This window comes from Nyctereutes procyonoides, unplaced genomic scaffold (genome assembly GCF_905146905.1).
Source record: "Nyctereutes procyonoides isolate TBG_1078 unplaced genomic scaffold, NYPRO_anot_genome, whole genome shotgun sequence".
In the NCBI taxonomy this organism is placed as follows: domain Eukaryota; kingdom Metazoa; phylum Chordata; class Mammalia; order Carnivora; family Canidae; genus Nyctereutes; species Nyctereutes procyonoides.
In genome coordinates this window covers 47783672-47801114 of record NW_026575125.1, presented here as the reverse complement: position 1 = coordinate 47801114, position 17443 = coordinate 47783672, and the positions used below count along the sequence as shown (strand labels likewise).

General features: G+C 38.6%; 1 protein-coding gene across 6 annotated transcripts in view; it reads right to left on the bottom strand.

Moving 5' to 3' along the window:
* PHKA1 (phosphorylase kinase regulatory subunit alpha 1) overlaps nucleotides 1-17443 on the bottom strand; it is a 173460-nt gene that overhangs the window by 95339 nt on the left and 60678 nt on the right. For all 6 annotated transcript variants that reach the window (XM_055337695.1, XM_055337696.1, XM_055337699.1 and 3 more), the window contains one exon: nucleotides 7320-7454. In XM_055337695.1, coding sequence (XP_055193670.1) covers nucleotides 7320-7454 — 135 coding nt within the window. The remainder of the gene's footprint in view (nucleotides 1-7319; nucleotides 7455-17443) is intronic.

The window sequence follows — 17443 nt, the reverse complement described above, 5'->3', positions numbered from 1 at the left end:
TAATGAACAGCTTTGTACATGTATCCTTGTGCACTTGTATGAGTATTATATAGGATAGATTCTCCTAAGTAAAGTTGTTAGTCAAAGATATGTGCATTAAAATTTTTTATAGGTAATGCCAAATTGCCTCTGATTTACACTACCAGGAGTGCTGAGAGTATTCATTTCTCCACATATTCACCAGCGCTGGATATTATCAATCTTAACTTTTGTAAAACTAATGGGAAAAACTTTTATCTCATTGTTTGTTTTGTCTTACATTTCCCCAATTATTAAAGAGGCTGAAGCTTGACAACTTAAAAAAGTGTAGTGCTAAGAAAGGAGGAACTGTGACCAAAAGCACCAAAAAGTAACATACACACATACATGTGTTAGTGAGTCTATGTATGTACAGTAAATGATTAAGGTGACATTTCAACATAGTTTTTATATGAAGTATTCAATCAATAGTGCTGGAAAGACCGGCTAAGTATTTTGCAAGCAAGTTATGATTCTTATATCATAAGGTAAACTAAAATTAAAATTCTAGACTAAGAGTTAAATGTAAAATTGTTAAATTAAAATAAAATAAAAATAAATAAATAAATAAAACAAAAATAATAAATGTAAAATTGTAACTATAAAAAACTAAGAAAATACAGTGAAAATATATTTGACCTAGGGATGAATCTATCTTTCTAAGCATAACAGCAAAGAAAACAAAAAGAAGACAATTTTATTATGTAAAAATGTAAAACCTTTATATATCAAAATAAAACACAAAATTATAAGGCAAATAATAAAATAGCAAAGTATTGCAATAACTTGTGGAAGACAAAGTGTTAGCATCCCTAATATATAAAAAATCTTGTCGGGGATCCCTGGGTGGCGCAGTGGTTTCGCGCCTGCCTTTGGCCCGGGGCGCGATCCTGGAGACGCGGGATCGAATCCCACATCGGGCTCCTGGTGCATGGAGCCTGCTTCTCCCTCTGCCTCTCTCTCTCTCTCTCTCTCTCTCTCTGTGACTATCATAAATAATAAAAAAAAATTTTTAATAAAATTAAAAAATCTTGTCTAAAGCAATAACAAATTTACAATTCTCCAGTAGAAAAATGGTAAAAGAATATACATAAATAATTTACAAAATAAATAGGAAAAAAGTCTACTTAATTTACAAAAACAATTTATCATCCATACATCTAAAATATTGAAATCATGCTAACAGATATTAACACAGTGTTGTAAGAGGTTAAGAAAATATAATAGGGTTCATCATACATTATTATGTTGCAAAGTACAAATAGCAAAGATTGTTCTTTCTGACACCATTTTTCTAAAAACAACTGTGTATTTATTTAATAAAAAAGTGATTGGAAGCAAACACTCCAAAACAAAAACAGTGGCTTCCCATGAATATTAGATTTGTAGGTGACTTTTCTCTACTTTCCAGGTCCCTGCATTTGACATATATATATCAATTTGTAACCATAACTTACTATTTATGAAAACTGAGGAGAATGAGCATAGCACATCTATTCAAATGAAACTAGGAGACAAATTTACAATTCCTAAAGAAATGAAAGATATAGATGATAAAGTGGATGAATTTGATGTTCAAAAATTTGCACAAAGGCAAGAAAATAATTATCTAAAAGAAAGTTACAGAACAGAAAATATATACATTACAAACTTCATTGATAAAAGCTTACCATAAGGTATACTTAAAGAATTGATAAATATATATGGAAATGTGCAGATCCTGCCAGATATGCAAGCCATAGGAAACACAATTTCAAAAAAATAAAGCAGATATGAAGAAATGTATACCTTCACCAAGAATTAAAGAAAGGCAATTAAAATAGCATGTGTAGCAAAACTATTAATCTAACAAAAACAAGTGATAAAAATTCAATGTTGGTAACGTAGTAAAAATAAAAAGGTATATTTTATATTTACTGATGTCACTAAAAATTGGTTGGTCTTTCTAAAGAATAATATGGCAACATAAAACAAGAACTACAAAGCTGTCCATCTTCTTTTATCCAGAATCCCTTTTCTGAGAATATACTCCAAAGAAACAGGAGTATATATTTGAAAGCCTATACAAAGGCATTTGTAGAATGATAAGGGCTTTGGAAACAATTCAAGTATGTAATAACTAGGGAACAATTAGTTTAATTTGATGGAATAATACATAGGTCCTTCAAAATGTAAAAATACACAAAAAGAATAAGTGAAAAAACACAATATGCACACACTGTAACTATAAATGTATCTAAGTGCAGTAACATTAGAAAAATTAGAATTATATAGATTTAAGTTGAATATCTGTGAAGTTATGTTCCTAAAGTTGATTAATCTCATACTTTAAATAAATAAATAAATAAATCTATCCTTTTTTTTTTTTGAGAGAGGGAGTGAGTGAGCACGGGTGAGCAGGGGGGAGGAGCAAAGAGAGAGGGAGATGGAGAGAAGCTGATTCCCCAGTGACCACATAGCCTGATGGGGCTCCATCCCACAACCATGAGATTATGACCTGAGTTGAAACAAGAGCTGGACACTTGACTGACTGAGCCACCTACATGCCCCAATCAATCTCATCCTTTAAAAAAATTTAATAAGATATGGAACTGAAATATTTGAGGCGAGGCAGACATTCCCATTTAGCTAACATATATACATGAACACACCTGGTGAAGAAATCTCTCTCTCTCTCCCTTTTCTTTTTTTGGTGGTATTACGGCTTTCACTTGATGTATGCTTAAAGCAATTTTGTAATTGTGAAATTGTTGCTATGATAAGATTTTGAAGATTCACTCATTTGATAAGTTATCAAATCATTCCTTTTATGACTTCCAGACAAATCTATCTTCTTTCTCCTGTGCTTTGTATATAACACCATTACTATAGCATTTATAAGATTGTATTATAATTAGCTGGTTACATGTCTATGTCACCCACAGAATCTAGCCCAGTGCCTGATGCATAATAAGTGAGCAACAGATTCTTATGAAAGAATAAATGAATGAAGCAAATGAAGGAACATATTTGGAAAGTAAAGGCAGGTTGTTACTGGAGTCCCTGTAATGGTTAATTACTCATTAAATTCAAGACCATCTGTCTTCATTTACTTTGACTGGGAAATAATAACTTCCCAGTGCCTCAAATAAAGTGCACACTTTGAAAAAGTGATCAGTAAGGTGTTTGCTTCAATTTGTTGGAAAGATGTGATGTGATGCAGGTAGATTCCAAGAATGACAGCCCAGAGCTTGGAAGTTACCTATATCCTAGTAAGATTACACTAAATTTAGAATAATAAGTGTGAAAAAGCAAAGGGTAAAATAAACTTATCATCTTCTGAGTGAGAATCAGAGAGAATCAGGCCAAAGGCACCAATAGCACTTGCATGAACTCCAAACCATAAAGACTTCTAAGAGGGGCAAAGAAGGTCAACTGTACTGTTCCTGGAATAAGATTTGGACTAGATAGAGAAATATCTTCCTTATGTCAACAGATTTAGTGGACTGGTATTTGGAAAGTAGGAGCACATTATAGTCTGAGGCTAGTGGGAATGGCCAAGAAAATAAAAAACAGGAAGCAAAGTCTGGGAAAGACTAAGATACCCATTCCACCTTGTAAAGAATCAACCCAAATTAATCTCAGAAGTTTCAGGGTCTTGACTTGGAATTTATCTTGGATAGAGTTGAGTAAGGGAAGGGAACTAGGGGTTCAGTGTTTTGTAATAGTCAAATTAAGCTGTGGCTAGATTTCAGAAATTAGGGTCTGAGATCTATATTCAATTAATTTGTTAATTTCTATGTATGTATATTTTAGTTTCCCATTTTTCTAAGGTAAAGTTTTAGAAAATTTCAACTTTGCACTTGAATTAAAAAGAAAAGGAATTTTGTACATTATAGCTAGGATGGAAGAAGGGGGAAATCTGCATATTCCTAAAGTCAGATATAATATTAACGAGGAGTTAAGGCCCTATTGGCATAAAACATGAGTGCTTAGGAGAGACAGATGAAGTCATCTCTGACTGTTGGTCATCTCCTCCTTAGTTGATTCCAACTTAATTAAGACCTACATAACTGCTGTAGAAGCTGAGTGTCTAAAATAGGTGTTAGTAAAAAGGAAAGGAGACTGGTTTTGAGCTGGACAAGACTTGGCTTGGCTGTAATTACTCACTGACCATTCTTGGTGAAGAAGAAAAGTATATACACACATACATATATATAAAGAAAGTACACACACATACACACATATATACACATACACACAAAGTAGGCTTTGGATTTATAAATGACAATCTATTATCTAGGATATAATCTTTATAAATTTGTCCTTTTCTGGCTTGATTTAAGATTGTATTAATTTCTAGCTGGTGCTATAACAAATTACCACAAACTCAGTGGCTTAAAATAGCACACATTTAAACTCTTATAGCTCTGAAAGTCATCAGAGGTCCAAAATACTTTAATACCTTTTATGGGTATTAAAAGGTAAAAAAAAAAAAAATCAAAATGTCAGCAGGGCTAGTTCCTTCTGGAGGCCCCAGGAGAGAATCTGTTCCTTGCCTCTTCCAACTTCTAGAGGATAAGGCTAGTAGCTTTATCACTTCTATCTCTTGCTTCTGACCTCATATCTCCTAATTCTATAGGCAGATCTCCCTTTGGCTCCCTCTTATAAATAGGGCACTTCTGATTACATTTAGGGTCCACCTGGATAATCTGGACTAACCCTCCCATCTCAATCTCTTTAATTTAATCACCTGTAAATTCCCTTTTTGCTATATGGTAACATTCATAGGTTCCAGGGATTAGAGCCTGGATACCTTTGGGGAGCATTTTTCATCTTTCCACAGTCCCTCCTATGGCCCCTAGAGATTCACATGCCTCCCACTTACAAAGTGCATTCACCTCATCCCAACATTTCGCAAACTCTCAACACATTACAGCATCAACTGAAGTCCAAAATCTCTTCTGAATATCATTATTTATAAAGCCCCAAATCTCATCAGCTAAATCAAGTATGGGTGAGGATATGGGTATGAGGCAAAATTCCTCTCCATCTGTGGACCTTTGAAACTAGAAAACAAGTTATGTTCTCTAAAAATACAGGCATAGAATATAAATTATAGACATTCTCATTCCAAAAGGGAGAAGATGGAAGGAAGGAGTCAGCAGCCCCAGACAGTTTTAAAATCCAACTGGGATTACTCAATTAGGTTTCAAGGCATAGTAGTAATTCTCTGTGGTTTGAGGCTCTTCCCTCTGGGCCCAAGGCACCTCCCTTGAAGTCATCCTTCCTTTTTCTTGAAGAGTAGCACTTGTTTATAGCTTAGTAGCTTTATCAGCCTGCTTCCTGGCTATACAATTTTGAGAGTCCAATATCCTTCTTTAATCTTGTCCCCTTTCTGTCCCTTTCAGTACAGTTTGTCAGTGTTTCTGCATATATAACATACTCAAAAACTTTGTGGGTATTACATATATGTCATGGGGGTTCATGCCATTAGACAAGAGGGTCCTCTCCAAGATCTTTCCTGGGATAATCACATCTCTATTCCTAGATTCTGCTAATATGGTTGAGGGAATCCATAAGTCACAGCCTTATCTCTTCAAAGAGCCCACTGTATGAATGAATACACTGATCTTTTGGTTTTTCTAGTCAACCTTAGCAAAAGGTTGTCCAGCCATAACCTTGAATTTTTTCCAGAGCATTTCTTTTCTGACAGCAAATTTCCAAATTTTATCATCTTTGCCAATCTGAGAATTTCATCAAGTCCTGACTCCTTTTTGCTTAACTGTTTTTCCCTCAATTATCTCTTTCCTCTTTCCTTTTACTATAAGCAGCAAGAAAAAAAAACAGGCCATGATTTCAACACTTTGCCTGAAAATATCCTTAGTTAAATATCCAGGTTCATAATTTATAGTTATGTTTTCCACATAACACAGGACACAATTCAGCTAGCAATCTTTTTGTCACTATACACTATACAGCAAAGCAAATCTTTTGTCACTATCCTTTTCTTCAAGTTTGCAATTACATGTTCCTTATTTCTTTCTGAGCCTTCACTGGCAATGCCTTTAGCATCCTTATTTCTACCAACAGCTTGTTTAAGGCAATATAGGCTTTTTCTATCGTGTGACTCAAAATTCTTCCAGCCTCTATCCATTACCTGATTCCAAAGCCACTTCCACATTTTTTAGATATTTGTTACAGCACCACCACACGTCCCAATATCAAAATCTGTATTACTTTCCTGCTTCTGCTGTTAAGAAATTACCACAAACTAGGTGGCTTAAGACAACACATACTTATTCTTTTACATTTCTAGAGGTCAGAAGCTCAAAATAAGGCTTTCAGGACTAAAAACAAAATCAAGGCGTCAACAGGGTTGTTTTCTTCTGGAAATCTCCAGGAGAGAATCTGTTCCTTACCAATTCTAACTTCTAGGGGCTGTGGGCATTCCTTGGAAATCTTTGGCTCATAGCTGCATCACTCCAATCTCTTGTTTCTGTTGTGACACATCTTACCTTCTATAGTCTGAATCCCCTTTGCCTTTCTTTTAAAAGGATACTTGTGATTACATTTAAAGTCCACTTGGAAAATCCAGGATAATTCTCCACCTCTCAAGCTCCTTAAATTAATCATACCTCTCAAGCTCCTTAAATTAATCATCTCTTTTGCTATATAAGTTAATATTCACAGGTTCCAGGAATTAGGACCTAGATACCTCTGGGGGCCGTTATTCAGTCTTCCACAAGGGTACTTTGGGGATTTGAAGATCCTTTTTTTTTAAGTTAATAGTGTAGCAATTTGTTTAATATAAAATTTGTAATAAATTGTGTAAACTTGTAATTTGTAGTAATCTGCTTAGTCTATCATTAAGTTTAATATGTTAAAAATTGAGTATTAATTAAAATAAGTATTAGATGAAGTGGAATTTTCTAATATTGTCAACCAATTCACTACATGACAAGGTGTAAAAGACCTTAAAAATGTTCATTGGTTATTACTTTACATAAAATTAACATGTATTCAAAATGGAAATATAGTCTCAAGAAAGGGGAGATCATGTTAGTTAAGCATGCGCTTGGAATGAAGAAACAATAGTTTGCTAACAGTCATGGCCTATATGCCAGAGCTCATAAATGCATCTAAAATTACCAAACCTGCTCAGGATATATTGGGTTAGGAACTTAGGTTCCAGAGACTCTAAATTCCTTCTCAGATCCAATTTAACAAAGCAGTACAAAATAAAAAGGGAAAAAAAAGAGCCTGTATGGAATAATGCTTTGATGATTATAATGACTGATTATTAAGGCCGATCTCCTTACCTAGGCTGGAATAAATGTGGCTGAGAATACAGGCTGGTTGTACTCTGATAGGGTATACCTCAGCAATGGTCTCCACATCGATTCCCTTGTCTTTCAAAATGGCCTTGATTTCTTCTGTCTCGGCTAGAATGGAAACTATAGGAAGGAAAAGAGATGAGGTCAACAGAAACTTTTATTTCAATAGAAACCTAAAGATCTCTCAAGCCATATAATTTCTTTTGAAGGGAAGAGAAAGAAAATGAGAGGAAATTAACAGTTATTGAGGAACTTTGATGAAAGAAATATCACACTAGGTATATAATATTATTACCTAAATGGAAAAGGAAAAGGGCTTCATGACTACAATATTAGATTTTGCTTTTTTGGCTAAGTACATATGTGCTCCTAGAGAATGCCACACTCTATATCTGAGATTCAACGTTTAAATAGGGGAAAAATCCAACATGAGGTGTGTTACAGCTTTGGTAAAAGTTGATTCTCCAAGGTTCTTTCATATCCTTAAGACCAGATAGGATTTTGAGGGTAGTAAAGAACACCCAAATAATAAGAATTACTCTGTAGTCAGAGAATGGTAGAAGACAAGGTAAATTGAGAATAAAGAATTGAGATGCCATAGTTGAAACTGTGTGTAGGGATCCCTGGGTGGTGCAGCGGTTTGGCGCCTGCCTTTGGCCCAGGGCGCGATCCTGGAGACCCGGGATCGAATCCCACATCGGGCTCCCGGTGCATGGAGCCTGCTTCTCCCTCTGCCTGTGTCTCTGCCTCTCTCTCAATCTGTGACTATCATAAATAAATAAAAATTTAAAAAATTGAAACTGTGTGTAGTTGTTTTGGGCTTGGCAGGTGGGTAGGGATACCACTTCTCCAGACTCTGAGCCTGCCAAGCCTGGACAGCTCCCTTTTATTCCTGTTATATTCGTGTCTCTAACATGCTTATCATACTTACAAGGGAGGAGGCCAAGTCAGCTCCCTGACTTTTGTGTTTACTTTCCCTCTAGGGGACAGATACCTGGCTGGGGCTAATAATCTGAGTGGGGCCTCAGTTGGCTTGACACTAAGCACTGAAGGCAAACGTGCCCTGATCCTGTTTCTCCAATGCTGGTAGGTGTGTTGAATTGGGTTTATGTGAAAATGAAGGTACCATTTGGTTCATTCAAGTTTACCAATATTTTCTGTGTTGAGTGTTTAGGACAAAAACCTCGCTAACAGAGTGCTTTCTTTTTCTTTGCAATTATCTTCTCTCTCTCTCTCTCTCTCTCTCTCTCTCTCTCTCTCTCTCTGAGTGTGTGTGTGCGTGTGTGTGTGTGTATCTTGGGAACCTTATAGTATTGTGTTGCTGTAGTCTGCATCAGAATATGCAGGATTTGATGATCACAGGGCCCTCTGGACATAACACAATCTTGATTAATTATACTGGAAACATGAAAATGACAAATATTCTCCAGGAAAAATGTACAAAGGAAGAATGGTAGTGGGCTAAGGAAAGTCCAGGAAAACACATGTGGTCATCCATCCATTCATTAACAAACATTTTACTAAGCACTTAAATGGATGAAGTACTATGCTAGGCACTAGGGATAAAGAGATGGGTAAGTTAGTCTTTCTCTTGAAGAGCTTACAGTGTAATGGAAGTGACACACACAAGCTGATTATAAAATAAGCTGCTACGTAACTAGAGATATGCACAAAACATTGTAAGCTCCAAAGAGCAACATCTATCAAGTCTGAGATAGGTAGAGAGCAGTTTCAGAAAAGGCTTTCTGACAGAATTGATGTCTAAGCTGAATTTGAAAGAATAAATGTTAGCCAGGAGAAAGAAGTGAATAGGAATGGGGAAATCCATTTTAAGTTCAAGGTACACAATGATCATAAAACACAAAAATGGAAAAAGAATGTGTGTGGTGGGGAGATGAGGAACTACATACATTTCAATATTGCTGTAGCATAAAATAGTTTGCACAGTGGTAAAAAAAAAGAGTGGAAAGGCAGACAGAGGCTAGATCTTTATGGAGGGCATATATGTCACTTTAAGTATTTTGTATTTTATCCTTGGGTAATGATTTCCAAACTGTATTCTACTGAGCTTCAGGGATCTGCAAAAGGCAATGCAGTTGGTAGCAGGAGTAGAGAGGACTGAAAGAGAGGCAAATGAACAACACTCTGGGGTGCTAGGAACACTTTCAACCTCAACAGCTGAGCTTTTTTTTTTTTTTACTTTATGTTTTATAAAATATTTAGAAAATTCCACCTAGGGGAGGGGGCAAGATGGTGGAAGAGTAGGGTCCCCAAGTCACCTGTACCCACCAAATTACCTAGACAACTTTCAAATCATCCTGAAAACCTACGAATTCGGTCTGAGATTTAAAGAGAGTACAGCTGGAATGCTACAGTGAGAAGAGTTTCCGCTTCTATCAAGGTAGGAAGAAGGAAAAAAAATAAAGAAATAAAAAAGCATCCAAGGGGGAGGGGACTCGCGAGGAGCCAGGCTAAGGCCACGGGGCGAGGGCCGCCAGGACAGGAAAGTCCCGTCCTGGAGAAGCCAATCTTCCCGGATGGAAAGGCACTTGCAGGGAGCTCAGGCAGGACCCCAGGAGGGGCGGGGATGTCCTCAGGCTTCCAGAGGCACTAACAGAGGACCTGCGCCCCAGAAGAGAGCGCCACACACCGCAGCCGAGATCCCTAAAGGGCTGCAGCGCGCGCCGGTGGGGCAGGAGCAGCTCTGGGGGCAGTTCAGGTGGTGGCTCTGTAGAGGGGGCTGCGTGGCCCAGGAGCGTGATTCCAGTGGCGCAAGGCCTGGAGCCCAGGGTGCTGGGGGACACAGCCCAAGATCCGGCGCTCCCCCCGAGACAGGCAGAGGCCGGGAGGACACAGGACAGCAAGAACGCTCCTGCCACTGGGCAGCCCGAGCTATGCAGATTGGCGGCCCCGCCCCTGGAGGCCCCTGCGGACTGGGAGCTGTGGTAGTTACTGCGGGAGCGGACTCCAGGGCTGGATAGGAGGCCGCTGCCACTGTTGTTCCTCCTGGGGCCTCACAGGATAAACAACTCCCACTGAGCTGTATACCAGGCAGGGGGCTGAGCAGCTCCCTCAGGTGCACACACCTGAGAATCAGCACAGCAGGTCCCTCTCCTAGAAGACCAGCTAGAAGGACAGGGGAAAAACAAGTTATTGACCAAGCAGCACTGGAAAGTTCCAGGGAAAGTCGAGGGATTTAAAGTATATAGAATCAGACGATACTCCCCCTTATTTTTTGTTTTCTGTTTGCTCCCCCCCCCTTTTTTTCTTTTTTTCTTCTTTTTTTTTCTTTTTTCTCTTCTCTCTTTTTCTCCTTTTTCCAGTACAACTTGTTTTTGGCCACTCTGCACTGAGAAAAATGACTAGAAGGAAAAACTCACCTCAAAAGAAAGAATCAAAAACAGTCCTCTCTCCCACAGAGTTACAAAATTTGGATTACAATTAAATGTCAGAAAGCCAATTCAGAAGTACAATTATAAAGCTACTGGTGGCTCTAGAAAAAAGCATAAAGGATTCAAGAGACTTCATGACCGCAGAATTTAGATCTAATCAGGCAGAGATTAAAAATCAATTAAATGAGATGCAATCCAAACTGGAGGTCCTAACGACAAGGGTAACGAGGTAGAAGAACGAGTGAGTGACATAGAAGACAAGTCGATGGCAAGGTAGAAAATTCCACATATATGCTAGGCACTGCCAAATGCTAGCTATGGGTACAGAGATGGACACGATTCCTGGAGACAATGACACTGACAATGAGTTCTGCTAGAAGCTTGAGTAGAAATTAATCTGGCAAAGGTGAAGGTAAAAGGGAGTTGTTCCAGATGGAAGAAACAGCTTAGACAATGGCTCAAGGGCAACATGGAACAAGGCAGATCTAGGAACTATAGAACGTTCTTTACAGCAGGAGCATGGAGTGTAAAGGGGCCATTGTAAAAAATGGCAATGGAGACAGGGTCAGGAACCAGATCATAAAGGGCTTTAAAAATCATGTGGAGGAGTTTGGCAATGGAAACCTTTGCAGTTGTAATCAGGGGATTAATATATCCATATCTGTACCTTAAAAAGACCATATTCATGTTGATGAGTAAAGAATAAACTGATCAATAATAGTGGGCCTATACTGAAGAAAGGGAGACTACCTAAAAATTTATTGCACTGGGATGCTTGAGTGGCTCGGTGGTTGAGCATCTGTCTTTGGCTCAGGGCATGATCCTGGGGTCCTGGGATCAAGTCCTGTATGGGGCTCCCTGCAGGGGAGCAGCTTCTGTGTGTCTGCCTCGCTCTCTGGGTCTCTCATGAATAAATAAATAAAATCTTTAAAAAATTTATTGCATGAATGCAAATGAGAGATGATTACCTAGACTAAGATCATGACATTGGTACTGGAGAGGACAAGATGGATTTTAGAATCAATTTAAGGTAAAGAAATCAGGATTTGTTAACTGGTTGAATACAGGAGGTGAGAGGGGGGAGATACTGAGAATGATTCCCCAGGTATTTATATGTGTAACTAAGAGAATGGTGTGACTTTAAGGACAAGGCACATAGGGAGAAAAGCAGGCATGAGTAATATAATGGGAGGGGGCAGCTGGAGTAATTTTAGACATGTTGAGTTTAAAGTGCATGTGAGACATCCAAGTGGGGCTGTCTTAAAGAACAGTGATATAGATTCAGAAGTCATTAGCATATAAAGCGATGAGATGGGCAAGGAGAATACATAGAGAAAAAGAATATAACCTCGAGGAAGTTCAACATGTAAGAAATGGGCAGATGAAGAAAAGCCTGGGGTGGGAATGAGGAGCTCTTGTCCGAAGGCTTATCTTTTCTTTATGGTATAGGAGGTGAAATCATCTTCTGAGAGTGAAGAACTGAGAACATAGGAAAAGGGAGAAGGTTTGGAATAAGAGGAAGCTGGGAGACAAGAACAAATATTTTCAGTAAGAAGGTGTATGGACAAAACTCCCAGGAAAACCAAAAGTTAAGGGCAAAGAGAAGAGGAAGCCCAGAATGTGACAAAAAATTACAAAATTTAGGTTGAAGGAGATCCAGGAGATGGTATCACAGAAGACATGGGAGTTAAGAGTTTCCAGAAAGATAAACAATAAATGAAACAGAAACATCTACTAAAATGTAGACTGAAAAATACCTACTAAATTTTTCAATAACTTAAGCAAAAGTAATTTCAGAGGAGTAATGAGCTTAGTCTGGAAAGGACTGCAGAATGCATGGAATATAAAGAAGCAAAATTTGGATGAGGAAGGAAGGCTAGGATAAATAGAGAAAGATAAATATGTAAATGAACTAAAACCCAGAACAAACAGAGAGGATGAGACAGGAAAGAGTAGGTCTCTAGGAAGGATGGGGAAGAGGAAAGGACCAAGCAATAGAAGGAGGAGTTGGCCTTTAAGAGAAGAAACACCTCTTCTGAGACCAGAGAAAAGGAGACAAGGATGAGTGAAAATATAAGTAAGACTGTGGTGGGGGGCTGGGAAACTGACAACAATCAGAATACCAAGATTATCTAGCTAGACTGAAATATCTAACCTTGGTAGTAGGCCAAGAAACGGGATAAAAACAAGGGATGGGTGTTGAAACAGGTTTGGAATAGTGGTTGAAAAGAATGAAGGGATGCTTGGGTGGCTCAGTGGTTGAGTGTCTGCCTTTGGCTCAGGCCATGATCCTGGGGTCCTGGGATGGAGTCCTGCATCAGCCTCCTCACAGGGAGCCTGCTTCTCCCTCTGCCTATGTCTCTGCTTCTCTCTATCTCTCATGAATAAATAAATAAAATCTTAAAAAAAAGAAAAGAATGAAAATGCTTAATAACAGTAAGAACAAGGACTAATAGGAGGAACTGTGAATCTAGCTGAGTTGGAGACTGTAGAATCACAGTGCTATAATATGTTCATTTGGTGATTTTTTTCCAGTAGATTTTAGCAGGCCAGGTACAGGATCAGAAAATGCAGACTGTAAGAGGCTAGGAAGATGACAGATTAGGAAGACCGTCAGATTGCTTCGTCCCATAGATACAACTAGATAACACTCACATCAATCTGAAGATTGGCAGAACAAACTCCACAACTGAAGGTAGAGAAGAGGCCATGTCAAAAAAGCAGGAAGGGTGAAGACATGGTTTGGGAAGAAAATGGACCGTGGCCATCTGCAGTGGGGAGGGAGCTAGTGGCACAGAAAAGGGCAAAAAACAGACTATCACACCAGGGCGCCTGAACAGGGAAGAAGAATCCCCATAATATTCGGCTGAATTTTGTGAATTCTCACAACCAGTAGGACTGAAATCTGGAATTTTAAAACTCAGCAATCTTGGCTCTGGGAGAACTCAGAGGGCATTAGAAGTCAAATGCCTACCCTTTATGAGACTACAGGACAAACAGCCAGCAGGAATACAGCAGGAAGCAGCAGGTTGAAAAATGCTGGGACAGATGTGAAGGAGAGTTATTTACTCATCTTAGAACATGTTGTGGAGAGTTAGGGATTACAGGGAGACCTCTCTAGGAACAAAGGAGCTGGCAGGCACCATTTCTCTCCTCCAGCACTCAGCATAAACACGTGGCCACCTGCAGGAACCAGCACAGTGCTGAAACTTGCTACATAACTTGCTTACACCAAACCCTGTCATGCCCATGATTGGGTGGATCCACCCTTCCCAGTCATGCTTGCCTCAATCATGGTGCTGCAAGTCCCCTCCCCCATAACACAGGTACAAACCCCACCAACACCATATCTCCTGATCTGAATGTTCTGTGGGACTGAAGTTCCAGTGGTGGTGGCAGGTCTCATTTTGCAAGCTGACAGGCATATACCTTGCTAAAACATGCCTCGCCCAGCTGAGGACCAAACACTGCCCACAGCAGAGAAAGAGAGCCTCTGCAGACAACCAGACTCAGGAAAAAGAGGCTAGGACACAAGAACAGGGCACACATAGGAGATACTCCCTGGAGTACCAGGAATAAAGAATGGATTCAAACATAAACAACCATCAATGTAATAAAGACTGCTCTATGCAGAAGATATTATATGCAAACCTAACGGTAATCACCAACCAAAACCAGTAATAGTGATACAAAGAATAAAGAGAAAGGAATCCAAGTATATCACTAAAGAAAGCCAACAAACCATGAGAGAGAGCAAGACAAGAAAGGATCAGAGAAAAACTACAAAAACAACCACAAACAACAAAATGGCCATAAATACATATTTAAGAATAATTACTGTGAATGTAAATGTACCAAGTGCTCCAATAAAAAGTCTTAGGATGACAGGACGAATAAAAAAACAAGACCCATCTATATGCTGCCTCCAAGAGACTCCTTTCAGATCTAAAGACATCTTCAGATTAAAAGTGAGGGAATAGTGACTATCATAAATAAATTAAAAAACATTTAAAAAAAATAAAAGTGAGGGAATAGGAAAACATTTATCATGCAAATGGAGATCAAAAGGAAGCTAGGGTAATAATACTTATATCAGACAAATTAGACTTTAAAACAAAGGCTGTAACAAGAGACAAAAAAGGACACTGTTTAATAATAAAGGGGGCAGTCCAAAAGAATATAATTTTAAATATTTAGAGACCAAACACTTGAGCACCCAAATACATAAAACTATCAATAACAAACATAAAGGAATGAATTAATAGGAATAAAATAGCAGTAGGGGACTTTAGCACCCCACTTACTTCAAAGGACATTTCATCCAAACAGAAAATCAACAATGAAACAGTGGCTGTAAATGACACACTGGACCATTTGAATTTAACAGATATTCTCAGAACATTTCATCCTAAAACATGAGAAAACACATTCTTTACAAGTGCACATGGAACATCCTCCAGAATAGATCACAAATTTAATAAGGTCGAAGCCATGCCATGCACCTTTTCTGATGAAAGACATCAACCATAAAAAAAATATAAAAAGAGCATAAATACTTGGAAGTTAAATAACATGATACTAAACAATGAATGGTTCAACCAGGAAATCAAAGAAGAAATAAAAAATTGCATGGAAACAAATGAAAATGAAAACACAATGGAAAGGGGCAAGGAAAGATGGTGGAGGAGTAGGGTCCCCAAGTCACCTGTCCCCACCAACTTACCTAGATAACATTAAAATCATCCTGAAAACCTACGAATTCGACCTGACATTTAAAGAGAGAACAGCTGGAACGTTACGGAGAGAAGAGTTTGTGCTTCTAACAAGTACAACTTATTTTGAGCCACACTACACTGAGCAAAATGACAAGAAAGAGGAACTCACCACAAAAGAAAGAATCAGAAACAGTACTCTCTGCCACAGAGCTATAGAATTTGGATTACAATTCGATGTCAGAAAACCAATTCAGAAGCACAATTATAAAGCTACTGGTGGCTCTGGAAAAAAAGCATAAAGGATTCAAGAGACTTCATGACTGCAGAATTTAGATCTAATCAGGCTGAAATTAAAACTCAATTAAATGAGATGCAATCCAAACTGGAGGTCCTAAAGACGAGGGTTAATGAGGTGGAAGAAAGAGTTAGTGACATACAAGACAAGTTGATGGCAAGGAAGGAAGCTGAGGAAAAAAGAGAAAAACAAAAGACCATGAGGAAAGGTGAAGGGAAATAAATGACAGGTTCAGAAGGAAAAAATCTACGTTTAATTGGGGTTCCAGAGGGCACGGAGAGAGACAGAGGACCAGAAAGCATATTTGAACAAATCATAGCTGAGAACTTCCCTCATTTGGGGAGGGAAACAGCATTCACATCCAGGAGATAGGAAAATCCCCCCATAAAATCAATAAAAACCTTTCAACACCTCGACATTTAATAGTGAAACTTGCAAATTCCAAAGATAAAGAGAAAATCCTTAAAGCAGCAAGAGAGAAGAGATCCCTAATTTATATGGGAAGAACAATTAGATTAACAGCAGACCTCTCCACAGAGACCGGGGAGGCCAGAAAAGGCTGGCAGGATATATTCAGGGTCCTAAATGAGAAGAACCTGCAGCCAAGAATACTCTACTAGCAAGGCTCTCATTCAGAATAGAAGGAGAGATAAAGAGCTTCCAAGATAGGCAGAAACTGAAAGAATATGTGACCCCCCAAACTAGCTCTGCAAGAAATATTAAGGGGGACTCTGTAAAAGAAAGAGGGTGCCCAAAGAAATAATCCACAAAAACAGAGACTGACTGGGCATTATGATGACACTAAATTCATATTTTTCAATAGTAACTCTGAACAGGAATGGGCTTAATGATCCCATCAAAAGACTAGGGTTTCAGACTGGATAAAAAAGCAAGACCCATGGGATCCCTGTGTGGCGCAGCAGTTTAGCGCCTGCCTTTGGCCCAGGGCGCGATCCTGGAGACCCAGGATCGAATCCCACGTCGGGCTCCTGGTGCACGGAGCCTGCTTCTCCCTCTGCCTATGTCTCTGCCTCTCTCTCTCTCTCACTGTGTGACTATCATAAATAAATAAATAAAAATTTAAAAAAAGCAAGACCCATTTATTTGCCTTCTACAAGAGACTCATTTTAGACTTAAGGACGCCTACAGCCTGAAAATGAAAGGTTGGAGAACCCTTTACCATTCAAATAGTCCTCAAAAGAAAGAAGGGGTAGCCATCCTCATATCAGATAAATTAACGTTTATCCCAAAGACTGTAGTAAGAGATGAAGAGGGACACTATATCATACTTAAAGGATCTATCCAACAAGAGGACCTAACAATCATGAATATTTATGCCCCTAATGTGGGAGCTGCCAAGTATATCAATCAATTAATAACCAATGGAAAGACATGCTTAGATAATAATACACTAATACTGGGAGACTTCAACACAGCACGTTCTGCAAATGACAGGTTTTCTAAGCACAACATCTCCAAAGAAACAAGAGCTTTAAAAGATACACAGGACCCAACGGATATCACAGATATTTACAGAACTTTACATCCACACGCAACTGAATACACATTCTTCTCAAGTGCACATGCATGGAACTTTCTCCAGAATAGACGAGATACTGGGTCACAAATCAGGTCTCAACCTATACCAAAAGATTGGGATTGTACCCTGCATATTTTCAGACCATAATGCTTTGAAACGTGACTTCA